Here is a 26,651-nt window from a genome sequence, read left to right on the forward strand (position 1 = left end):
CAATAAATTCCTCACTACATCTACTAAGCTCACTCTTGCTACTACATTTCTCATCCCTTCCCTCCTTTATGGTGCCCCTCTGCTAACAAACCTACAATCCTCTCTCAAAACAAAACTGTCCTCTTGTTATAATAAAATTGCCAAATTTGCAACTAGCCACAAATCATCTACCCATCACTGTGTATCTCTCCACAAACTTAACTGGCTAGAGCTTCCCAACCATCTCTCCTATACTCCGCTTACTTTTGCTCCTAAACTAATTTTTCAGCCCTCCCTCTGTCCCTCTCTCAGCTCTACCTTTAAAATGCACCTGCCATAAAGACTCCTAAGATTTAATAACCAAAACCTAATAGAACTGTACAAACCCCGTCACTCTCCAGGACAAAACCTCCTGTCCTTTGCCCTGGCACGCCTATGGAACTCCCTCCCTCCATCCGTATCACCACCAACCTCCCTGCTTTTAAAAAATCACTGCACTCACATCTAACATCCTCATGGGAATGCTCCTGCTCCCACCCCTCCTAGCCTATGGGCAGCTTTACCATATATTACCAGACGCCAAATAATAAGCCAACTATAATGACATCTTATAATTCTTTTATTCTACTATTTCACTCAAGAAACTATACATTTACTGCAGCAATGCTTTGTTTTTCTACAAAATGTAACCTTAACATTTTTATTATACCTGCTTAAATCTTAGTTTTTTTTTTTACAAAATGAAAAAAAAAATCCTTTGTAAATGCTTAATCTTTGTTCTGTCTTGAACCCACAAATTACCACAATTGTAAACTGCTGTAATCTTTTTTTGTTTACCAATGTTTTAAAGCTTTGTCTTTAACCTACAAATGATTGAAATTGTAAACCGCTGTAATCTCTTTGTAACCTTTGTTTTGGAGCTTTTCTCCTCAGGACTCCATTGAAAACGGGTTCTTATTGGCCCAATGGACTGTCCTGGTAAACCAACTGCAAATAAATAATTTTTTTCAGTTTGTTTTTTTTACAGTGACAGTTGCTTGACTTTGGTAGTAGTTTGTTTAAATTTTAAATTTCTTGAGATTTAGGGTAGTTGTGATGTCTAAGGGTAGCATGTTCCATAGTTTAGTTACAGAATAGGGAGAAAGAGATTGCCCAACAGTTGATGTTTGTCTTCGTAGCAGAGAGCTCAATTGGATACATCTGTTTGGAGCTAAGAATTTTATGGAGGGACATATTTCAGAATTGTAGATGATTTTGTGGGCTGCTGTTCGTAGCTTAGTTGTTATAGTTCGAGCCAGTTAAGGGAGATAAGAGCAGCACAATGATTGTGGAATGGTAATCTTGTTGCAAATTTGGCCATTTTATTGTAACAGGATTCCAGCTTTTGTTAGTGTAGTTTGGAGATTGATTAATGTATGGGCACCGTATATAGTAAAGAGGGAAGCAGGTATGTGGTAGCTAGTGTTCTTTTTTTGTCTGAGTTCATAAAATTTTTGCGTCTATAAAGCATTCCTAATTTTTTCCATGGTGTTATGAATATGTTGGTCAGAGGTTAGTTTTTCTGTTATCCCTAAAAGTTTAGCATGTGGAACCACTTCAATTTCTGCATTATTAAGGGAATGTATCTTTTGTCCATATGATTTTGGTGTAAAGAGAAGTAATTTGGTTTTGTTTGGGTTTAAATACCCCATCCATCCATCCATTCTTTACCAGGCTGTTTTTCCTCCGTGTGAGCAGGTTGCTGTTTGTGCCCCCCGCCCCAATGGCAAGATTGCCCTGTTAGGGCCACCAGTTGCTGCAGGTTCAATGCAGCAGTCACAGCCAGAGTTCTTTATGCATCTAGAGGTGGAGTTTGACATTCCCCGTATGACATGGTCCTCTCTCTGCTCTGCTCTTATCGGTTGGACCCTTGCCTTTTCAGACTGATTTGGATCTACCTTGATATGCTGATACAAATTATTTTCCAGGTCTTGGTATTTTCCTTGAGGGCTGGGGAGTTTCTATCAGCCCTGAAAGAGTCTCTTATTAACACTGTCCTCAGGAAATGTTTCTTGAGCCCAGGTGCCCCCCCCCCCCCCAACAGACACCTTTATTAAATTTTCTCACACAATATAGACAATCTTACATTTATACAAATGACAAAATCACAAGAGATAACTAGTCAGGATACACCACGAGACACCTTCTTCAACAAAAAGTCTTTATTCGAATAGATATTCCAGTAGATAAACAGGTAAGGATAAGCGCTTTCGCTTGCTGCTAGCAAGCTTCTTCAGATCAATGTCCATATATTTTCCAGTGGTTTATATAGCAAAGCAGTATCTGCTAATCATATCATTAAGTAATTCATTATGCAATTGAGACGTATCCTTAATTAAATATCTCATTACTGAATCAAGCATCTAAAAATCCAATTTGCTACAGTGATAAGCTGAATGCATCTCTTCGCTTGTTTCTACATAATTAAATAAATCACTGTATTGTATCTGTATTTAAAACCTTAACATATTACTGGGATTAAAATATTAAAGTGAAATAAAACAAAACAAAACAATACAAGTCAAAGCGATCTGGCATACATATAACTGAATGACACTTCAGAGTTAAATGAATTAATAAATTAATACATTCCTATTAACTAAAAATTCTTATGCTTTTCTTGATATAAATACAAATCGAAAGTGTCACTAAACTGTCTCGTATAAATGCTGGTTAATTCATCATCGTGGGTCTTTTGATATGATCCCAAGACAGTTTCATGCACTTACAAAATGAATTTTCATGGCTTAATGGCATCTAATATAATGTAGCGTTTAATGTACTAAAGCTCACGTTATTATTTCTGTGACTGCTAAGAGAAGCACTATCGCATGGCCTTCGTGTAGTCAAGGTTGTACCAACTCATGCTGAAATGCATATATATCAAATTTATATAAAGATGCCAAATGTATATAAATAAATAAATATGTAATATATATCTGTACATAAAAATTCATAAAAATTCATTAAATTCATGATTCAATGTATCTATCTTAAACACAAGTTCAGATGATACATAATATGTCATTTATTTTATTATCATATCGCTTCATCATATGATGCCTATGACGCTTCATCTTTATTCTATTAAAAATTATTATTGTGAATCAAATATAAAACCTTGGAGATGTCAACACATGTATTTTCTAACTTATCTAACAATCGATGTTAAAAGGCATCCCATATAGGGTGAAATGTTGAGTGTACCTGACCTCATATATTCATTACGAATAACGCTAAATGTCAAATCAATTGACAGGTGAGAGCCTAACTGACTTCCATCTGACCTAGAATAAATATCTCTGTATAGAACGACCTAACTACCTAAACTCTTTGAGCCTCAATTTCATATATATATATATATATATAAAGTGCAATGTGCTGATTAACCTAGATCGCTGTGTGTCAAATTTATTAAAACATCTCAAGTAAGTATATGCAATGATCGTATGCCTGAAAAAATTTCTCGTGATGTTTTTCAAGAACTCCCAGCCATAACTGTTATACCATTAATTGCCAAGAAGGGTGGAGCGTGGATATTATTTACTTAATTTCTGCTCTAAAGTTAGTCTTAATGAGAATATTATTCAACTCCTGCACAAGGGAACATCTCCTCATTATTGTCCCATATTAATTCTATTATATAAGTGTATGGAGTTCAAATATTCACTTGCAATATAGAAGTATTCATAAACGTGATGAGCACTTATCTTGGTGGAATGTTTTGGTTATGAGCTGGTTGTATATTTGTGTTCCTGTGTTTTATTCACAAGGGAGCATCTCCTCCATTACTATTCCATGCTTGCTCTACTTTATAAATACAAACAGCTCAAATGTCGTATTGCAATATAAATATATTCATGAGAATGATATATTCTTTCAGAGTTGGAGTGTTTCAGTAATATGCTAGATGTGTCTCCTGTATTTTATGACTATCTGAAATTCTTGTGTTGAATAGTTAGAAAATACTGGAATGACAAAAATACTAAGAGTATTCTCAGGATCTAAAACTAATGTGTATAGGCTTGTGCTGGCATAGTCACGGAGTCAAACCCATTTCCTCAATTTATTCTAGGAATGGTTTTATTGATACATAATTATTTATGCCCGGGGCTCTATGTGCTCCGGATCTAAAAATCCATTCCATCTCTAACTTAGCTAATGCTCTCTCATTATCACCAAGTCTTGGGCTGATTTTGATGTTTTGTAATACTCTGAACTTAAATTTGTGCGTGGAATTCAAAATAATACAAATGAAAAACAAATACGACACCACTTTAGTTGCAAACAGTATACGCCATAGACACCATTGAAACAACTGTAGTTGCAACCATTATACATCACTTTTTATATATCTATCCAGTCATTGTCGGACCTAGTTTCTGCTCTGCATATATTCCCACTTTTTCCTGTGTAGTTTGCTCCCCCCTTTTCTAAATACCCAATTCCAGTTGTTTATCTCTCTTACTACATTCACTACTTCTAGTAAAGTTGGTCTAGACTTAGATTTCCATTTTCTACTAATTGCTTTTTTGGCAACCACCATAATTGGACTCAGCAAGGCTTTACTATGTCTAGGCAATTCCGATTTTGGATCATAACTCAAAAAATCTTCAACCAAGTCAATCCAATCTGCTCACCCAGCATCTCTGACAGAGTGGCCTGCAGGGAATCCCTTGAGTCGGCCAGCTCATTACAGTCCCAAATATGTTCCCGGTCACACCTCCAACGCATGCTATCCACCTGAGGAAAAATCTTTTGAGTCTACTTTGTATAAAAATACCTATGCAAGTACTTCCAGGTAAAGATCTGAAATCTTCTAGACTTTGCTGCATGTTTGGAAGATGTACATATATCCTTCCATTGTCACTTTGTGAATTGCTCTCTCCCCAATCCTTGATAAGTACCATCCCATGTACACTTTCCTTGGAAAGGTCAAGGTTTTCTGTGTAGCTTGAGCATTCCCTCATAGTTGACAGCCTTGCAGACCCTTGTATTTGTTCAGGTTTTGCTGTTGCCATAATGCAGACTAGTCTAAAATGTGATGGCTAGTGAATACTGATATTACTGAGTCTCAGCCCTGATGGGTCTCAGCAGTGTTTGACAACACTGATCTTGGTGCCTTGAGCATTTTAGGATCATACTGAGGCAGTTCCTCTTTGACTAGTTGGCTACTTGGCTTCCAGCTCTCTTACTCTGGTCTGTTTTTTCAGGCTTTGAATACCTTTTGCTTCTGACCCCCACACACACGCTTTGTTTTTTAAGTGTTAATCTTTTGGGAGATTGGTAAGGGTGAGTCTCTCTGCATAGTGCTACGCTGACTTTACCTAACTTTACCTTTTTCCTGTAGGATGTTTTAGTGCATGTGCTTATCCTTTCTGTTCACCTGGAAGATGTATTATAAATGATTTGCGTGTAATCTTTTGAAGCTCAATACTTCCAAAACAGATAACAAATGATCTGAAGTAGTTAACTTCATTTGGTCTGCAACCTGTGTGATACGGATCCGATCTCAGATCCGAGCCGGCAACTTTACAAAGCTTAGATTCCGAGCTCCTAGCTCTTCCCCTTACCCACAATCCCCTGCCAACCCTGACTGACCTCCAATCTAGTTTGCCGCGCTTCTGAACAGCAGCTAGATTGCGAGCTCCTGGTCTACTGGCCAGATAAGTCCTTCTTTCATTATTTTCTCCCTTAAACTTGTGTGAGTGTTTTGTGTTGGTTAGGTTCCTTTTTGTTATAACCCTAGTTTTAGCTAACCTTACTATATTTTAGTCACATTTTTCTTCCTCCCCACCCCTCGCTGGTCGTGTGTGTGTGTGTGTGTGTGTGTGTGTGTGTGTGTGTGTGTGTGTGTGTGTGTGTGTGTGTGTGTGTGTGTGTGTGTGTGTGTGTGTGTGTGTGTGTGTGTGTGTGTGTGTGTGTGTGTGTGTGTCGCTTAGTGTGTTTGGGGCCTACTGAGTGAGTTTTACCTTTTAGTTTAATATGTCTGAGGCCCCAAAACCGATATTTTCTAAGTGCACCAAGTGTGGCCATAAGCTCTCCCCAGCGGATGGCCACACTCGGTGTGTCCAGTGCCTTGGGGTTGAACACCTCTCCTCTGGGTGTTCTATCTACGTAGCGTTCAACCCCAGGGCACTGAAGGACCGGAGGTCGAAACTGATCCTAGCGGGACTCTTACCCCCGAATCCGGCTTCGGCCTCCGGTGCTTCTGTGGCCTCCTCCCAGGCTTCGGTGGCAGCCACTCCTGCCTCTTTCCCCCCGGCTGGGACTCAAGTCTCCCGCTTCTGCGCCGGAGGAGAGGGCGGCCAGGAAAGAAAAAAGGAGGGAGAAGCACCACAAGCAGCGGGCCGAGGACTCCGCTTCGGCCCCCCTGACTAAGCGGGCTTCTCCCTCCAGGGCTTCTAGGTCTCCTCCTTCTCGGCTCCGGTCTCCATGCTTTTCACCGGGACCCGAGGAGGAGGATACCCGATCTCTGTTGAGGTCATCGAGGCGGCACTCCCAGCCAGCCTCGGTGGCCTCGTCGAGATCCACCCGTAGAGTTTCGGACGCAGATTTGGACCGGATGATGCGAAGGTTCATCCAGGCCCAGCTGCAGATGGGAGTGCTCCTGCCCCCCCCTCCGGGGGGGGGGGGGGAGCTCAACACCCTTCTTTGCCCCGATAGCTCCTTCTCCGACCCGCTTCCCGGGTTCGGAGCGCTCTGAGCTGGGCAGCGTTGGAGCCGGGGGTGGGTTGGCGCCGACAGTATCGGGTACTTCGGCTCAGACTCTTCCTTCGAGTCTGTCTGATCCTTCCTTGTCGGATCCGAGCTCTCGGAGCCGTGGTCTGAGCTTCGGGTCCGAGGGGGTCAGTGTGCCTTCGGCTCCGTCCAGGTCTGAGCACGCTGGTCCTTCGGATCCGATGATCTCGGTGCTGGTTCCGACCCATTGGATCCGGGCGAGGATCTGCTCTCGGATCCCAGAGAGAGCGGCTCTCCCTCTGCCTTCGATGTGGTGGAGAGGGCTCTGTTGAGTGCATCCAGGCCACCGGTTCTTGCTTCAGTTCCATCCCGCACTCCCTCTTGGCTGGGTCAGGCTTCCATCGCCCGGCCACAGGGACAGCCTGCTTTGACGTCTCGGGTCGTTCCCCTGGAACAAGACGTGGCTGGTGAGACTTCCTCGGACAGCCCCCCCCCCCCCGAGGATGTTCCTCACAAGCGAAAGTGCAAGAGGAGGCACGTGGACTTGAGTCCTTGACAGAAGACACTGATTTGGATGAGGGGGAAGGCTTCCCAAGGTCACCCCCGAGGATGTCTCCTTCGGAGACATCATGGAAATGCTTAGGATAAGGGGGGGGTCGGCCCCCAAGGCTTCCTCAGACGAATCCGTGTTCCTGGAGGCGTTCGAAGCAGGCCCATCTACCTCTTGGGTGTTCCTGGAGGCTGACCCCTTAGTGGACCTTATTTACCACTAGGGCGTGGAAGGAGCCGGACACTGTGGAGCCAGTCCCCAAACATCCAGACAGAATCCTAAGCCCCCCCCCCACTGAGAAATCCCATTGGAGGCAAGGGACCCCCCGTAGATGCCATGTTGGTGGTGGCAACCACCAAGAGGGAGTTAGCCCAAGAAAGTCCCTCGGTCCACCTCCCAGCAAGGAGTCTCGCTCGATGGACCGTCTTGGGAAGTGGGTCTTTAGTTCAGCGACCTTCACTGTAAGGTTCCTGAACTACATGGCACGTGTGGTACGGCTGCAGCGAGACCTTATTAAAGAGTACACTGCATCGCCCCCAGAGTCCTTGTCGGCAGAGGACAAACAGTTGTACTCCACTCGCATGGCCACTCTCAGGTCTATATCCAACACCTCTATGCGGCTTTTATCTCATGCTACAGAGCGAGCCACTAGAGCCAGCGGAGCGGGCCTAGTTATGAGGTGCCAGGCCTGGCTCCGACATTGTGATTTCGCAGAACCCTTCAAGGCGTCCTTTGCGAATGCCCCCTCTGATGGTTCTGCCCTGTTTGGCAAGACAGTTCGCGAGACTTTAGTCCAGAGTGAAAAGGACGGGAAGACGTCTGCCGTCTGAGTCCGCTTCTCTGCTCCCCAGAGGTCCTTCTCCAGGAACCAAAAGGGACAGCAGAAGATGTGGTTCCGAAAGTCACAACAGTTCCAGTCCGCTCTGGACTCCCAGTCCTTCCGTGGCAGAGGAGGACAGGGGGGGCCCGAAGAACTTTGGGTCCAGAGAAACCTTCTGTGATCGGCCCACACAGCAACCCTGAAGGGTTGCCCGACTGCTCCACTCTGGAGGCAGTCGGGGGGCGCTTCTCGAGGCACCTGGCAGCTTGGGAGTCCATTGCAGCAGACCGCTGGGTGCTTCGTATCATATCCAGAGGATACAGAATTCCCCTTTCCTACATTCCCTACACCCCCGAACACCTCCCCGATGTTCCACCCAATCGGAGGGAGGCTGCAGCTGCAGAAATTAGGCAGCTTTTAGAAAAAGGAGCCATCCAGTGCGTCCCCCCAGGCCAGTCCGGATCGGGTTACTACTCCAGGTTCTTTTTGGTGCCAAAAAAGATGGGGGACCTAAGGCCCATCCTCTATCTTTCCCTACTAAATCTATCAGTAACCAGAGAAAAGTTCTGGATGGTCACTCTTAGTTCTGGATGGTCACTCTTCAATCTATTCTCCCCCTCTTGCGGGAGAACGACTGGATGTGCTCGATAGACCTCAAGGACGCGTACTACCACATATTGATGGACATGCAATCCAGGAGGTTTCTCCGCTTCCGACTGGGAGCCAGTTATTATCAATTCAGGGTCCTTCCCTTTGGTCTCACCTCAGCCCCCTGGGTGTTCACCAAGGTATTAGCAGTGACAGCGGCCCACCTGAGACTCCAGGGAATGCAGGTTTTCCTGTACCTGGACGACTGGCTCCTCACTGCCCTGACAAGGCATCTACTATGCTTAGCCAGGGACTACTTCCTCAACCTTGCTCCACAACTAGGGATCACTATAAACTCGGACAAGTCCTCTCTCACCCCGACTCTGGTGATAGATTTTATCGGGGCCAGACTGGACACCAACAGGCAACTAGTCTTCCTGACTCCCGACCGGTTGCACACACAGAGCACATGTGCGGGCCATCTTTCAATCTTCGAAACCTCCAGCGGGATTGGATGTTCTTCGTCTCACATTGCTGCAGTCATAACCTGTGGGTAGTCCGCTGTCCTCGGTCGGCCCGAATACCAAAGAGCTAGGCTGGCGTCTGTCATTGTCGCCTAGAGCTGACGTCAGTACGTAGTAGTATTTAAGCGCATGACCGACGCCATATCCTCAGTCTTTCTTGCCGCGTGGTCCGAAGCAGAAGCAGCGTTTGCAAGTGCCGTTCGGCGTCCTGAATTTTTCATTTATCGAGTTTCAGACCGAAGACCAAGTTGGGCTAAGTACCCCGTTGGGGAAATTTTTGTCTTTTCTTGCCTCAGTTATCCGGATGTCAGAAAAAGTTAATTGTATTTCTTGTGGGAAACAGATACCTCATAGGGATTATCATTCTTTCTGTATTCCTTGTTTGGGGCCTGAGCACGACGTGGTCGGGTGTCGCTTTTGTGCTAGATTTAATAAGCGCACCATTAAACGAAGATTAGACTGTGCCAGGCTTGTTTTTGGTAAACTGTGTAACTATAACATGCCGTCGGATCCTCCGACCCCCGCTACCGCTAAAAAGCGTAAGGATAAATCTTTAAGGTCTAAACCGGATGAGTCGTCCGTTGCGGACGCCGGTTCTACGGAGCCTCCGGTTGAATCTGTGGATCCTGCCGAGGGTTCGGCTGAATCCCAGGGGGAACCTTTACTTTTACAGGAGTTGGCCTCTCAGGAGTTAGGCCAGGCTGAGGGTGCTTCTCAGGTGTCTGTAGTTCCAGCTTTACAAAAGGTTGTTAGGCCTTCTACTTCAGTGGCTAAAGGCCATGCTAAGGCCAAACCTTGTCCTGTGGGCCCTGGTCATACTTCTAGCTCTCCAGCCCCTGTTCCTAAAAAGCATATAAAATGGCAGAGGACTTGATTACTTTGATCAGGGGTTCTATGCCCCCCCCAGAGAAGAGGCCTAGGGTGGAGGCAGATTTAGAGGGAATGGATCATTCCTCTGACTACTCTGAATCCTCAGCTGAAGAAATTCAGGATTTCCCTTCTTATTCAGATTCGGATGCAGAGGACTCCTGTCCGTCTGCTTCTCCTCCAGAGGATTTTTCTTTTTCTGAGACTTTACATTCCATGAGGGAACATTTCAAGTGGGAAGGTCAAGATTTTTCAGATTCTCGGAAAAGGCTTAGGGAATTTTTGTTTCTGCCACAACATAGGCCCTTGGCTATTCCTCCTGTCTTAGATGTTGTTCAGGATGTTTTTTCTGAATCTTCCCTTAATCCTGATTCTTTGCCTCCGGCCCCTGTTAAGCCTGACTGGTATTACAGAGTTCCAGAAGCACATAAGTATTTGTACAAGAGTCCTAGAGCTGATCCGGAAACTATTATTCAAGGTCCAAAGGGTGTTAGGGCTTCTGTGGCTAAGAATCCAGTTCCTTTGGATAAGGATTCTAGAGCGTTAGATAGGTGGGGGAAAAAAGTGTATACCTCCTCTGCGTTAGCTATGAGGGCTTTGAATTGCCAATTTCATATGCTGAAGTATCAGAATTTTTTGTTAGGCCAATTGAAATCTAAGGTGGATGCTTTATCTGAGGGTATAGAGTGTAAGGAGCTCCAGGAGTTGGTTCATGCATCTGATCAAGTTGGCAAACATTCTCTGCAGTGTGGTTTTGATGCTCTTCAGGCTTCATCCAGGGTGGCTGCTACAGGTTCAGTTCTTCGTAGACATGCCTGGCTTAAACATCAAAATTTGTCCGAGCATGTTAAGGCTCAGATTTTGGATGCTCCTCTTCAATCTGAAGTACTTTTTGGCCCTCCTGTGGAATCAGTTTTGAAAAAGATGGAAGATAAGGCTAAGTCTATGCAGACGGTCAAGGATTTTATGCAGGTGCAGCCCCCTAAGTTTAGTAGGAATTGGCCTGCTAGAGGATGGTCTTATCCTTCTGATTATCAGTCTAAGGGCAGGTCTAGACGTGGAAGAGGCAGGGCTCACTCTCAGGGTTCTTTCAGGCCTAGGACATGGAGCTCTCCTGCACAGTCTTCTGGTGAGGGCAGGGGTCAGCCCTTTCGTAAGCAGACCCAATGACCTGTATCTTCCGCTGCCAGACCCTTCTTTACTGGCAGCTCCTCTAGGAGGAAAGTTGGGACTTTTCAAACAAAACTGGAATTTGGTCACCCAGGACCAATGGGTGTTGGATGTAATAAATCGAGGTTACAAGTTTTATTTTCACACTTTTCCTCCTTTCAAAGGCATGCCGGATGTGCCTTCTCAACAAAGGATGGAGGCTCAGGAGCAAATTTCTCTGCTTTTGCAGATGGAGGCAATTCAGGTGGTCCCTCCGTCAGAAATAGGCCTAGGATTTTATTCCCGTCTTTTCCTAGTGCCAAAGAAAGGAAACACTTGGAGGCCAATTCTGGATTTGTCCATTCTCAATACCTACCTAGACATTCCAAAGTTCAAGATGTTAACATTACAACAACTTCTGCCTATGCTAGGCAAAGATCACTGGATGGTAACCCTGGATCTCAAAGAGGCCTATCTTCACATCCCTATCAGGCCCAGTTGCAGGAGATTCCTGAGATTTTGGGCTGGTACTTCGCATTATCAGTTCTCTGCATTGCCGTTTGGTTTATCTACTGCGCCCAGGGTATTCACAAAAGTTCTGGCTCCTGTGATTGCTTTCTTCAGACAGAGGAATACAAATTTACCCTTATCTGGACGATTGCCTGATTCTGGCTCAAAACAAAGACATATTACTACAACATCTCAAGTATGTAATGGCAGTTTTAAGGTGCCTAGGGTATTCTGTGAACGAAATAAAGTCCAGTCTAGTACCCCCTCAGGACATGTGCTTTCTGGGTGTGAGACTGAATACAGCTTCTCAGATGGCATTTCTGACCCCGGACAAACAAAGAACTCTTCATCTTTACTTCCAGCAGTTATCAGTAATGTCCAGGCTGACTGCAAGGACAGTCCTTCAAGCCTTGGGGTTCATGGCATCTTGCATTCTAGTACTTCCCAATGCCAAACTGCATATGAGGAAGCTACAATGGTATCTCAAAAGTGTGTGGACTCAACACTGCCACGGTTTGGACACTGTCATTCGGATTATACCTTGCATCCAGAAGGAATTCTTGTGGTGGGCTCAGGAATGTCACCTAAACAAGGGACTCTGTGACCTGACCAGAGGTGAGTCAGATCCTAACGACGGATGCCTCGGACTTGGCTTGGGGAGCACACTTCAAAGGGAAATGGATACAAGACATGTGGCCTCCCAAACTACTACATTTGCATATCAACATGAAGGAGATGTTAGCAGTTCAATTTGCTTTGATGGCCTTCAAAGACCTGCTTCAGCCAGGACAGGTGTTGATTCAAACAGACAACACAACAGTCATGTGGTACATCAACAAGCAGGGGGGAACCCATTCCTACCCTCTTTGCAGGCAAGCAGTGATGTTGTGGGAGACTGCTCTGAGTTTTCGAATCAATCTTCAAGCACGGTTTCTGCCAGGAGCTCAGAACTCCCTAGCAGATATATTGAGCAGGCAAATTGTGGATCCCCACGAGTGGAAACTGGATCCTCAGGTTTGACTATGGCTTGGGGAACTCCAGACATAGATCTGTTCGCTTCTCCACTGAATTTTCAACTTCCAAAATTTTGCACAAAGATGTTCCACCCAGATGCTTGGAAAGTGGATGCTCTATCTTTCAGTTGGAACAACCTTCACGTTTATGCTTTTCCTCCTCTGCCTCTTCTTCCCAGGGTACTCTTGAAAGTCGGGCAGGACAAGCCTTGCATGATTCTAATAGCACCAGATTGGCCACGTCAGCATTGGTATCCTCTGCTGAGGAGTTTAATCCAGGAGCCTCCTTGGCTTCTGCCACAGGTTCCTCATTTGTTGTCCCAGTCAAACAACCATTTTCTCAATGTTCAGGTGCAGTCCCTCCATCTGACAGCCTGGCGTATTCTGTGATGGAGCCAGTTGGGTCTCGGCTTCTTCAACAGGTTTTGAATGTCATGTTGGAAGCCAGGCGGCCTAGCACTAGAAAAGTTTATGCTGATAAATAGAAGAGATTTTTTCTTTGGAGCACTGCAAAGGGTTTTGATGTTTCAGTGCCTAATTTGAGTTTTGCACTACAGTATCTTACTGAATTATTGGACAAGGGTTTGTCATTCTCTTCTGTGAAGGTTCATGCTGCAGCCATTTCTGCTCACTATGATTGTGACCCTCCTTTATTTTCTCATCCTTTGTTCAAGCAATTTCTTAGAGGGGCAAAGAATATAAGACCCCCACATAGAGCTCCTACTCCTTCCTGGGATCTCAATTTTGTTTTGGAGAAACTTACTTTACCTCCTTTTGAACCTGCAGCTACGTCTGAACTGAAGCTTTTGTCCTGGAAGACTGCTTTTTTGTTGGCCATTACTTCTGCTAGGAGGGTATCTGAATTGCAGGCACTCATGGCAGTTGAACCCTTTTTGATATTTCATAAGGATAGAGTTTCCTTGCGGACTAACCCTACTTTTATGCGTAAAGTGGTTTCTAATGTGGCCTTGAACCAGTCTATTCATTTGCCTACTTTTTATGCTGATCCCCAAAATAAAGGGGAAAAAGTCTTGCATTCTTTGGATATCCACAGGCAGTTACGTTACTATTTGAACAGAACTAAGGAGTTCAAACAGACTCAACAGTTATTTGTTTCCTTTGCCTTGAATTCACAAGGGAAAGCTGTTTCAAAGCAGACTATTTCAAAGTGGATTGGTCATTGTACTGCTTTTTGTTATTCTCATCATGGGAAGGATGTTCCTGCTGGGATCAGACCTCATTCTACTAGGGCTACTGCCACTTCTACTGCTTTTCTAAGGGGTGTAGCTACTAAGGATATTTTGGAGGCAGCTACTTGGAGTTCAGTACACACCTCTCCACCAACTGCTTTCTCATTGCAACGCACAATCCGGGACGGACCAACATCCTGGCGGACAGACTGTCGCACCATCCTTTCACCTTACGAGTGGTCCCTCAATCCTCAAGTAGCGAGTCGAATTTTTGCCGTATGGGAGCAGCCCTGATGCGATCTCTTCGCATCTCCGTCAAACACGAAATGCAACAATTACTTTGCTCTCATTCCCCCTGCCGGGGAAGCCCCGAGAGATGCCTTGGTGCATGCTTGGCTTCTCTATGCCTACCCTCCTCTTCCCCTAATGCTGAAACTCCTTCAGAAAGCCAGTTGGTTGGGGAGCAGGATGATCCTCATTTCCCCATTCTGGCCTCGCCAATCTTGGTTCCCTTACCTCTGGTCTCATCGAGTGAATCCGCCCTGGATTCTAGATCCCCTCCCAGATCTGATTTCCAACCCCCTGGGGCTCCCAGTTCCCAACCTGGTCAGCCTCAAGCTTACGGCTTGGCTGCTCCAGTTCCACTTGTAGCTAGGACTCCTGATATCTCATCTCCAGTTAAAACTATCCTAGTAGCAGTGCACAAGCCCACTACTAGGCAGGTCTATGGTAGTAAATGGAAGCGTTTTTCTATCTGGACAGAACGCCATAATTTGGATCCTTTTACAGCCCCCTTGCCTGCAGTGCTGGATTTTCCTTCAGGACTTTTTAACGATGGAGCTAGCTGTTCTACGGTTTATGTTCAATTAGCAGCTATCTCTCATTATCACGTAGGTACTGAAATGGGTCCGTTGATTACTACAAAATTGTGCAAAACGTTCCTAAAGGGCACCTTTCTACTTGGGTCTCCAATAAAGGAAGCGGTACCTCCATCGGATTTGACCTTGGTATTACAAGCCTTGATGGCTCCTCCCTTCGAACCTGCGGCTTCAGTAGACCTCAAATATTTGTCTTGGAAAACAGCCTTTCTAGTGGCTATTACTTCAGCTAGGAGAGTATATGAATTACAAGCTTTTTCTGTCAAACCCCCATACTTAGCTTTTCACAAGGATAGGGTTTACCTCAGGACCAATCCCTTCTTCTTCCCTAAGGTAGTTTCTGAAACCAATATTAACCAATCTATCAATTTGCCGGTCTTCTTTCCTAACTACCAGAACAAAGGAGAGTACAGATTGCATTCTTTGGACGTGCATAGACAACGTAGGTTTTACATTCATAGGACATCTGGTCATAGACAATCCGACCAGCTGTTAGTCTCCTTTGCCTAATTTAATCTAGGTAAACCAGTTTCGAAAGTTTCCTTATAGAAATGGATTTCACAGTGTATCATCATGGCTTATCAAAATTCCGGCAGGCCCGCACCTCAAGGAGTTCGTGCCCACTCGACTCGGGCTATGGCTACATCTGCCGCCTTTAAATCCAGAGTTTCCTTGGATGATATCTGTTCAGCAGCCACTTGGGCCTCATCTCATACCTTCATCAATCATTATAAATTGGACATTATCTCCAGAGGGAGAACTTCTTTTGGCTCCGCAGTGCTCCGGAATATCCTTCCATGAAGGCCGCCCAAGGTTTAGGTAGCTGGGGACTCTGTCCCACAGGTTGCAGACCAAATGAAGTTAACTACTTCAGATTAAGAAGTTATGTACTCACCATAACGTTCCATCTGAGTAGGTAAACTTTATTTGTCTGCAACCATCCCCCCCCCCCTCCGTCCCCCTGACCTTCAGATGTGTTTTATGACATATAGTAATGTACCTTTCCGAGAACGTAGTTAGTTATCTACTATAGTGGTTACGGGCAAACTTGATCTGAGGTCAGTCAGGGTTGGCAGGGGATTATGGGTAAGGGGAGGAGCTAGGAGCTCGGATCTAAGCTTTGTAAAGTTGCCGGCTCGAATCCGAGATCGGATCCGTATCCCACAGGTTGCAGACAAATGAAGTTTACCTACTCAGATGGAACGTTATGGTGAGCTCAGATGGAACGTTATGGTGAGTACATAACTTCTTATTATGGTTGTTCATGCCTCTCTGAAACTTTCTTTCCCAACAAAGTCTGTGGTGGTACTGAGTTTCTTACAAAGGTGCATAACTTTGGGCGTGAACCTGAATAATAGATTGATACCTTGAGGGAACTCGTATTAGTTGTCAAGCCATTCTACCTTGGAGAACTGGTGTTGGCTGTCAAGTCATCCTTTTTCCACAGAGAAAATATCACCAAGATACAGCACATTATTCAAGCTGACCTCCCAGTAGAAATTTGTGCTCTTGTCACCTTGCCTTGATTATGACAGAAATTGACCTTTGCAGCTTTTGCAGAACTCGAACGTTTGGGTTCTCTACTAGTACATCCTGTTAATGTACTACACCTGTGCTGGTCCTGCTTTGCTTTAGTATCATTTACAGGTATTGGTGTTCTTGGAAGGACTGGAGTCCTTACCTGAATGAGCTCCTTATGCTGCTATCCACCTAGGCCTCCACTTCTTGGGGTGGACTGTGGTTTCACACTTCAGCTGAGAACTTTTTGTTTTTTGGGGTTTTGCACATGTGGAGTCTACCTCCATGTTGGCTTGGGGGCTGCCCCACTTCATAGGTTAATGTTTTGAACTGGCATTTTAGAGTGGGATTAGTCTTGTCAGTTACTGCTGACTGTGCTTTGAGCCAATGAGTTACTTTTTTCTTAATAGCTTGTCAACTTATGTTCATGACTAACTGTATTATTTAGTTGAAGCTTCATTATACTCGTGTGGTTACTGCTTTTCTTCCACCTTTTGCTGTAGTGCCTGTGTAGTTTCAGATTTTTTGCTGAACAATTAAGCAAGCCACTGTAGGTTGTCATTTCCACATCTGGCTCTCCCTTTAGATTGGGTATCTGCGGTATATTCCCATAAAGATAGATGACCATCCAGGAGGATTACCTAGTTTCTGTGCTAAAAGTTACTGAAAATGGACCTCTTATCAAATATAATAGTTTACGTAGTCTGCATAGCCGATCTGGAATAAGATTTTTGCTGTCACACTCTTCCACAGTGTCTTGACTGAGGTTCTCCTCACTTGGCTTTTCTTCCCTCCGCTCACTGCTGTAATAGGAGCGTGAGACACTGAGGTAAATGTTTGAGACTTGGAGGGTTCATGGCAGCCTGGCAGTGGGTTGCCTGTTAAGTGAGCCTTCTGTTTGCAGCATTAGTCTAGAGGTTTCCGAATATAGGGCTTTTTGCAAACCTTGTGGTGTGTGCAGTACTTTTGTTTCAATATTGCCCTGGACATATGAGATGGCATGATGGCTCTCAAACATCCATTACTGTAATGTGGAACAAATGGGCAAAATGTGAAACCCTTAACTAGGAAGCTGACAGCATGGTTAAAATGTCTTTTTTTATATTTGCAGTAATTTATCAAACAATACTTTCTATGTATAGATGAGTTATACCACTTTAGCGGTGAATGTGTGACGGACCCTTTCAATATAAAAGAGTGGGTTGTGGTCTGCCCCCACACTTGTACACACACTTATTTCCATTCTGACAGCCATCCCAGTGCCCTACATCCTATGTCTGAATTTATACTAGGGCCAGAGGAGGAGCCTAAGGATGTCTTTGGGAGTCTGTTGCCCATCTTCTAGCTGGGGGACCCACCCTCCCTCCCCTGTGCTTGGACGCATGTTTGAGAGCAACTCCCCTCTTTGGAGTGCCTTCCTATGGCACCATCAACACGCCCCCCCCCCCCCAAGAATGTGGCATATCCATCCAACCCTGCTGTTCAATCAGTTACCCAGGCCGCTAGTCGAACCCAGGTGGTTTGGACCATAGGACTTTGTCTATGTATCCCGACCCCGGCAGGAACATGGTCTTTTTAATTCCTCCTTAACAAGGTCTTTTTAATTTTAATCTTAGTCCTCAAAGGAGGACTGTGGAGTTGACTTCATATGAGTACTGTTTTGTGTGAAAGTTCTCTAGCAGTTGCACCACTTACTTGTTAAATGGTATTTTGTTGGCATCTGAAGATGTGAGGGAGTAATTAGTGGTATAGTAAGTTTTGTAATAAGATGGCATAAAATAGATGTTCATCTAATTGTTTTGAATTTTTCTTCTCTCTAGGTAATGTTGGAAATATTGGTATGGTAATCTGCAGATGCTGCTCCACAGCAGATTTCAAAGTGAATCATGGATGAAATACTACAGCATCAATTGTCTGTAACCTTTCAGGTTAAAACATAAAGCTGGGACATACTGTGATACAATAATGGATCAGAACACTTTTTCACACGCACGATTTTGGTGTCCCAAGCCATTTGGGACCTATTCCCAAAACAGACAGTGTAGTGCTGATGAAATCAGGAAGCCAAGTGATATTCCCTGTAGAACAAAAGAGGAAGAGGATGTCAGCTCAGAAAACACACCTCCTGCCCCACCCCCTTCCCTTGCTTCCTCCAGCACAAATCAAGTGGAAGATGGTCGTGTTCTTTTGGATACATGGTACGTTATCAAGCCTGGTAACACCAAGGAGAAGATAGCTTTCTTTGTAGCTCATCAGTATAGCGTTTCCAGAAATAATGCAGTGAAAATCAAAGGTAAATGGGGTGCTGACTGCTCAAAGGCCAAAAGGATGCGGTGGTCGCATGACTCGAACAAAGTAAATACTTGCCAGCCTAAAGCAAAAGAAACTGAGAAAGATGATCCATTTCCATGTCCAGAGTTAAATAAGTTTGAAAGCTTAGAGCCCAGTAGTGTTGTGTGCGAGACTGACCTGTTGTCTGTTGCTGAAATGGTTGCTCTTGTGGAGCAGAGGACTGCACTAGCATTACAGAATTGCCACAGGCCCTTTTCTGGTAATCCTTGCTGTCCAGTGCAGTCAAGAGGCTCTCCTCTGTTTTTCATTTCTACAAACCAGGAAACTGATGGATGTGAAAGAAAATCAGTTGATTCTAATAAAGTTGCAGAAGCAATTGCACATTTTGAGTCTCAGCAGCTTAGAGAAAGGAGGGTTTTGAGGCGAAATGATACTTGCAGGGAACCTAATGTAAACCCTTCTGAATGTGTTGCTAGTTCCCAGCACACCCCTGGTGAGGTAAGAATTGCCTTTAGAGTGTCTAGTGTAGACTCTAGATCCCCCACGGAGGGTGGAGCTGCCAGCCTTCCAAACCGTATGTTCATGAGTTGCAGTGGTTCCACTAATGGCACTAGATCAAAGGAGAAGATCACATGTGATTTATACCAGCTGGTAAGCCCTTCTTGCGATCCACGCTCAAATAATGTTGAGCTCTTGCTGGCCAACACTTCACCAAAATCGGACAGTTGTAGCAATGGGACTTGTTCACAGAATGAATTGTCCAGTGATGGTCAAGCACTTCCATTGAAAAAGGATAGTGTTGCTGAATGCAGAGCTTCAGAAAAGAAGGGGGCAAGCCAGAGAGAGTATACAGCTGGCTTTCATGTTGATGTGGTAGTTACTGGGGGTGTGGACCAATGTGTGTTTTTTGGAAAGGATTGCACTGAGAATGTCAAAGAAGAGACTGTGCGCTTGACTGTGAGTTCACCTTCTAAAGATAATTCTGCACCCTGTGAAGATCCACCACCCGGACAACTGTTTTTTCTTCATTCATTAGGTCCAGGCCAAGAGTTTTGTAGCCATGAAGACAGTCGAAAGGTTGAAAATTCTGTCCTAGATTCTAAAAATAACAATGGCTGTAAAAGGCTAGATGTTTGTGAAGCCTCCGGTCCTGACCAAGAACAGTCCGATACCTCCCTCTGTCGTCTGTACCGCCATGTGTCACATGACTTTTTAGAAATTCGGTTCAAGATCCAGAGGTTGCTGGAACCTTTGCAATATATGCTGCTACTTCCAGATCACATTATGGTGAACATTTTCAGTTATCTTCCAACTCTGTCTCTTGCAGCCTTGAAATGCACTTGCCATCACTTTAAGTCTATCATTGACTTTTATGGTATCCATGCAATAGACTCTAGGTGGAATAGGGACCCACTTTATCGAGATGATCCTTGTAAACAATGCAAGAAACTTTATAAAAAAGGTGATGTTTCTTTGTGTCGGTGGCACCCCAAACCTTACCACCATGACTTGCCTTATGGACGTTCATATTGGATGTGCTGCAGACAAACTGATAAGAGTACCCCTGGGTGCAGGGTTGGGCTTCATGATAATAATTGGGTACAGTCCTGTGATATGATAAAGGACAGAGGAAAATGAGAAGATGGGAGATGAATTTTGAGGCATACCACTGTTTTATAAGTAGCACACTTGCTGGTTTTGAGTTTGTCTGAACATGTGTTAACCCCCCCCCCCCCCCAAAAAAAAAGTGGTGTACATTCTGCTAAGATCAGAAGCCTTGTTTAAAAGGCATGTGAACTCTCCTAGGGTGTCTTGGCAGGCCAGGATTTTAATGTGCTTTAGTTATCTAAATTTTAGTATGCTGTATTAAGGAAATTCAAACGTCACATTGCCCTTCCCACTCCTTTCATTTTTGAGCATCTTGTGTTTTTTTTTAGTGAGGTGATCCATATTAAGAGCATTCATAACTGGTTTGAGATTGTAGTACAGTTCTTTTCAGAACTGATATTTGAGTTTGAAGCTCAGCAAGGAAGATTGGCTTGAGCCTTTATTTGTTGTAGGTAGCGCAGTTACATTTCTCACACAAGCCTTTACATCTGGCAAAAGATTGAGAAAGTGGACTGTGTTACCTCTAATGCTGTTGTGTGCTATTTCAGAGGCCTTGCCAGCTAAGAAGCAGGCCTTCCCTTTCATCAAATAGCAGTACTCTGGTAAACTGCATTTCCTTTGTGTGCATTACTGTCAAATTCAAATGTTCTGTCCATGACACTTGTTTGATCAGTCTTGGTGTCGGTCCTTCAGTTTTGAATGAGCAGCCATTGAAGCAGAGACTTTTTTTTTTTCTTTCTGTCTTTCTTTTTATTTATTTATTTATGTTTCTTAATCTGGATTCCTTTCACTCTCTTAAACCACCCCTGAGTGGGCGATTAGGATTAATATGTCATGATGTGGATGGCTTGGCAGCAATGCCATGTCATTGATTTAAGTTGCGTTTTTAAAATGTACACCCTGTGAATTGACACTTTTTTAACAGGGTACTGTTAGTGACAGGAGTCTTTGGTTTAAATTGGATTCATAACTTTTTTTAAAGCGAAATCCACTTGCCTCTTAATGTGCCATCATGATGTTTGACATCCGTCGCACTGTCTTCTTATGGGGGAAGTATGTAGCAGAGCTGCATTACTATTAAATACTATGTCTGTTAATTTGGCTGTCTTGCAAGGAATCTGATCCCTTTTCTGTTTGTACATCTGTCTTTTGTGAAGTAAAATGGTAGGATCCATAAACAGACATATTTTTGTGATTTTTTTTTTTTTTTTTCCAGTAAGTTTTCCTAATGAAAAATTTAAACTTTATTTTTTCTCCAGTGGCTTTTTTGTTCATTGAAGAAAGCATGATGATTTGTGCTTTTGTGTGTCTGCACTTGTGTTATTACAGTAATTGTTTTCTGATTTATGGCTATATTGTCAATTGTGCATTATTATTCTGACATGATGCCTTTAAAAGTTTAATATTTTACACTTGTGTGTGTGCATTGTAGAACACTTTGTCAGGCTTGCTTTCTGTGCAGAGGTCACACTTTTTTTTTCTTGTGTGTGTTTTCCTTTGTTTAGTGTGTGGGAGGGAGCGGTCTTCTCCCAAATCCCAGACACCTTCTCCCAACTGCCTGAGAAATTGGGTATATTTGTGTAGTTACAAATTACCCCTGGATGTACTTAAGTGTGTCCTTGTGAGGACTGGTGTATTCTCAAAGATTGACTTCTCCTTTGGGTTGGGCTTTAGCTCTTTGTAACCCTGAAGTAGGTTAAACAGGTAGTGCTGACTATTGTACGTAATAAAGCGTATTGATAAGTTTGCTAATTATTTTTTTATTTTATCCTTTGTCTTCCATGCTTGCCAACTAGTGAGCATCTTCAGTTGGACTTTCATGTTATCTTTTTCATCTGCCAGGTCTACTGTTGTGGAGGGGAGATGTTCAAAGTGGCCTAGAATTCAGCCTTTTGTGATGATACTGTGCTTCCACCATACCATCTGTTAGCTGCAAAGGATTGGTGTCTTTGTCTCCTGGCCTTGATTTAGTAGGTATGCCATCCAGTCGGAGCCCATATAGTACTTTTACAGCTCTGTCTCAAAGGTTGAAAGCTAAATTGCCACCAATTCCCTCAGCCCAGATGAACCAGATCTTTGCAATCTGGCCATTTTTGTTTGTCTAACCACTGGCCCAGAGTATGTGAAGTTGGTGATTGCTGCAGGAGCCTCCTGCACCGTTCCCTGATGTGTGCATTTTCGCACATTTTCCTTGAGCTGTCATCTCCACCTTTGACATTCAAATTCATAGCCCTAGTTTGTGGTCCTTTTTAGTATGTTAGTCTTTCATTTGCACAGCAGTTAACTGACTGGGAACCTCCACCCACCCAAGATGGATGAGCCAGTGTAAGTCTCTCACCCTTGCTTGCCTATGTGCTCCAGTTCTCCAAGCCAGTGTGCAACACTGGTCATAGTTAGGGTTTTATTTGTACTACAAATGCAATGTTTCTGTTAGATTTTTTTTTCTTTTGGGACTTTGACAGTGTGTTTTTAATTTTGACGCCTGATACATAATCAGTTTGGAAATTTAAACAGTTGAGGAAAAGCTATTGACAGCTGTTTTCAAACATGCAGTGTACTTTTAGCTTTGCACACATGGTGTGAGATTATATGCACTTTTTTTTCTAGCAAGGTGGAACATTTCAGAGATGCAGCTGTGCATCTGAAAGCTGTGTGCAGATTTATTTTTGGGGAAGGGATGGTTGTGGAGAGAGCTGTTTGGATCACTTAAACTTCCATTTGTCCACTCTCTTGGTGGTTCTCCTGAGTATGCAGTTTAATGCACTTGTAAATCATTTCTTTTCCCTTTTGGGAGGGGTATGGATATGCAGGGTAAGAGTGAACCTTAAACGTTAATTTATAAAAACTGTATGGTAGATATTCTGAAGCCTTTGTGGGCTCCCATGTTTGTCTGTTAATCACTCCTTAAAAGCAACTTTTATCTGTGTTGTAGTAGACATTTTCAGTCAAAACTAAGACGCGAAACCAGAGTCCACCTTTTGTGTGTAATTGAAATAATGCAATACATCCAGCTTAAAATGTTCAGTATGACTTCTGTTTATATGTACATGGTTTGTCTTGGGATCCAAATATACTGTTCAGTTTACGATATATGTATGCCTGTTTGGGGCTGTAATGCAATGGATATGCAAAAAAGCTTGTATCTGATGACCTTGTTGGGTAAGTACTGGTAGCCATGCCTACCTAATGAGAGCTTCGCTAAACTTTATCAGATAATGTGAACAGTACCTGCCACTTACAGTAAACTGAGACACCCTAGGAGAGTGTAGCTGCTGTCACAATTTTAGACTTCTGGAAATGCACATATGCAAGAATGAGTAGTTACACTTGCTGCATTATATTGTTTGTTGTTTTTTGTTTTTCTTTGCTGTGTGTGTGCGCGTGTATGGTTGAGAATTGAAGCATGAAGTAGCTGTTTGTAGTACTTGTGCATTGAGGAATGCAGCAGGAATTTTGTGCTTTCCCTAAGTGACAGATCTATAATTGGATTTTGTAGAAAATGAAATGTACTGTGCATTTTCCCCTGTGTATCCAGAAAGATGAAACTTTCAAAAGATGTAATAACAATCTCTGTAGTTTAAAAATATTGCTAAATTCTATCTTGCTCAGAGCAAACAAGATGTTGACTGAATTTTTTTTTTGTCTGCAGTCATTAAACAGATAACAAAGGCTGTTGTTTTCTGTCTCTTTGCTAATGTAACATATGCATACAGTATTAACTATTCTATTTGCTGAATTTACTGGAGACGATCCGTTTTGATAGTGTACAATGGGCAAGCCACACTGAAATAAAGGGGGGGGACTTGTGCTGACATTACTTGTAAAGACTTTCACTGTGGTAGTTATGCACTGCAGTACAAATGCTGACCTTGCAGGTAAGTTTTAGTCTACCTAACAGTGTTTTGGGCTGCAGTTGCAAATTGCAAGGACTAGGTCATTCTAACTGTTCAGAAGCTTCCGTATGCTCTCTTCTACAGGTAACAAGTGTTGCTGGGAGCAGTGTTTGACCCATTGCCATTGTTTTACTTTTCAGCCTTGTGAAGGGGGTGCTGCTTTACTTGAGTGCACCCAAAAGAAGTCATGGAAGTTACTCTGGAACTTGAGCAGTCCAGATGTGGGCAGCTGAAAGCTGAGACATTTTAACAATGCAGTTCTCTTGTATGTTTGCGATTGAATTCTTTGTAAGTGGTTGCTTGTTGCAGTTCAATAAGATGATCATTGAACTCCACAGGTTTTTACTAGTGATGCTTGTTGAGGTTAATTTATGTTGGATGGTCCTTACAAGCTTCTAGCTCAGGGGCATTGTTCCCATAATTTCTGTTGTGCTTTTAATTATGTTTTACATTTTACCAGTGCATTACTGTCTTTACACCAATTGTCTTTGTTTTTGACGTTGCAGTGTCTGTGGTGGTTAGCCGTTGTAATTTATGTAAGAAGTGCTGATTTCAGTTAATAATCTTTCTGTTCTCTAAGCCCCTACCACTTAAATGATCACATTAGTTGCATGGCGACTCTTTACCTGTTCTTACTTGTATTTGAATGTGTCTGTGTCTTGTTTTATAACTGGTGCCTGAATGTGCATATTGCAGATTCATTCAACAGTTTTGTAGTAATTGCAGACTTATTTCAGTTAACGCTCATATTTAACCACCTGAGAAGTTTCTTTCAGTTCCACTTTTACCTCTCTTGCATGCTTGCGTGAAACACACACCTGCCAGTGAATGCATTTATTTTGTGTATATGTTGTACGGTTAATGTCTTGACTGCTTGTTCTAACAGTATTAAGTTGTGTGTGTGTGTGTGTGTGTGTGTGTGTGTGTGTGTGTGTGTGTATATAATATAAAATATCCTTATTAATAAGAATATGCTGTAAATATGTGGTAAAAGTTAAGTATTTCTTGTGCATGTCATGTGATGCTAGAGCTGCATAAATAGTAACTTAACTGAGAAAGGGATGTATGGACAGCAGGAGACCTGGATTTTGCTTTTTTGTTTGTTTGTAGTAAATCTATAATTTAGGACTTTGACACCTGTGGCTTCAAAAAGCCATACCTGTAGCCATACCTGTTGGGTTTCATTTATCTCTAGTCTTCCAGTGCTGATTTCCACTCAGAACGGTGACCGTCTTGGATTCTCACCAAGAGAATATGGTGGCATTGTCTCTGAAGTTTCAAAGATTAAAATGTTCTGAAGAAAAAGGAAAATAGGATTTCAGAAGCCTGCTGCAGTAACTGGGATTTTGTATTGCATGTTAGAGCTTGGCATAAAGGAAGCGATCCGTCTGTTTTAGAGTTTTCTGTTTCCTGACTATAGAATGCTTGCACCTTCTGCTGGCATGTGCCATCTTGTTGCATTTTGGGTTAGGAGACTTCCCATAGTCCTCTGCCACTAGTCTTTTTACCTGCTCATACAGCTGGAAACTTTGTTGTAATGTTCACTTGTGAAAGTTACAGCATTCAATACCTAGAGGGCCATGGTAAAGCATTGCCTTAAGTACCAGTGCTTCAGCTTGGCCATTTGCAGAAGAGAGGAACTTGAAGCCTTTCTCATACCTCACAAAATAAATGCTTTGAAGATTGATAGGCACATTAACTGGCGGGAGAGTGTTTGTTTCTCAGGCTCACAGACTGATGTGGAGCAGTGTGAAAAGGTAAGGGAGTCTGAGACAGTGCAAACAGCGAGGGGAACTGCAGGATTCTAATAAAAGCACCACCAAAGTTTTTTTTAATGTTTTTAAATTCCAGTGAGATGACCCCATGTTACTTGGCTGGCTCTGTTTTTAAGGCACAAGAGTATTTTCTGTGATTAAATTCCATCAGTAACCAAATCTTATCTGGTTTTCCATTCATTGTTATAGCAGGCCTTGAAATTGAGTTTAGTTGTATGTTTGTGGCTGTAGAATAGTTGAAACCTGTACAGAGTAAATTTTATCCTGGATGAAGCTACAGTTTTTCAGATGACTGTGGAGAAACACTTGGTTTGTGTTTAATGGAGCAGTCTCTCCTCTCTGCAGGGCTAGTTTTGATATTTGAAATGTGGTTCTAAACAATGCTTTAAACACCTGGATTTTTGTGCCTCAAATCCAGAATTGATTAATCAAGGAAGAATGGTAAAGAACATTTGGCTTCCTGAAAAGTCAGGTTTTAGTTGGATTTTTTCTTATTCATGGTCCAAGTACATTCAGTTTTAGCTTTAACTTGCAAGCACAGACCCTGTTTTGGAATGCGTGACTTGTGTTTAGTGCAAAAATCAAGAGATTTAATTGAAAGCAGTTGCTATTTAGTATATTAAAATAAATTTGGTGTCTTGTTTTATTAACAGACCTACCCTACCTTACCCAATACCTCCAACCACAAATTCCTTAAACTAGTTACAATCAATACCCAGAGTTTAAAAAATAAGATAACTCTCTTCCATGCCTGGCTTAACTACACTCTTCCAGACT

The 26,651-nt window shown here is 43.2% G+C and overlaps 1 protein-coding gene across 1 annotated transcript in view; it reads left to right on the forward strand.

The window, feature by feature from the left end:
• FBXO46 (F-box protein 46) overlaps positions 1 to 23,875 on the forward strand; it is a 199,186-nt gene extending 175,311 nt beyond the window's left edge. Inside the window, exon 3 of the mRNA XM_044063630.1 lies at positions 18,127 to 23,875. Within this exon, the coding sequence (XP_043919565.1) occupies positions 18,272 to 20,236 (1,965 nt within the window). The 5' untranslated portion in view covers positions 18,127 to 18,271 and the 3' untranslated portion in view covers positions 20,237 to 23,875. The remainder of the gene's footprint in view (positions 1 to 18,126) is intronic.
• Positions 23,876 to 26,651: the final 2,776 nt, after the last annotated feature.

This window comes from Protopterus annectens, chromosome 1.part0 (genome assembly GCF_019279795.1).
Source record: "Protopterus annectens isolate FY-2018-M chromosome 1.part0, PAN1.0, whole genome shotgun sequence".
Taxonomy (NCBI): Eukaryota; Metazoa; Chordata; order Ceratodontiformes; family Protopteridae; genus Protopterus; species Protopterus annectens.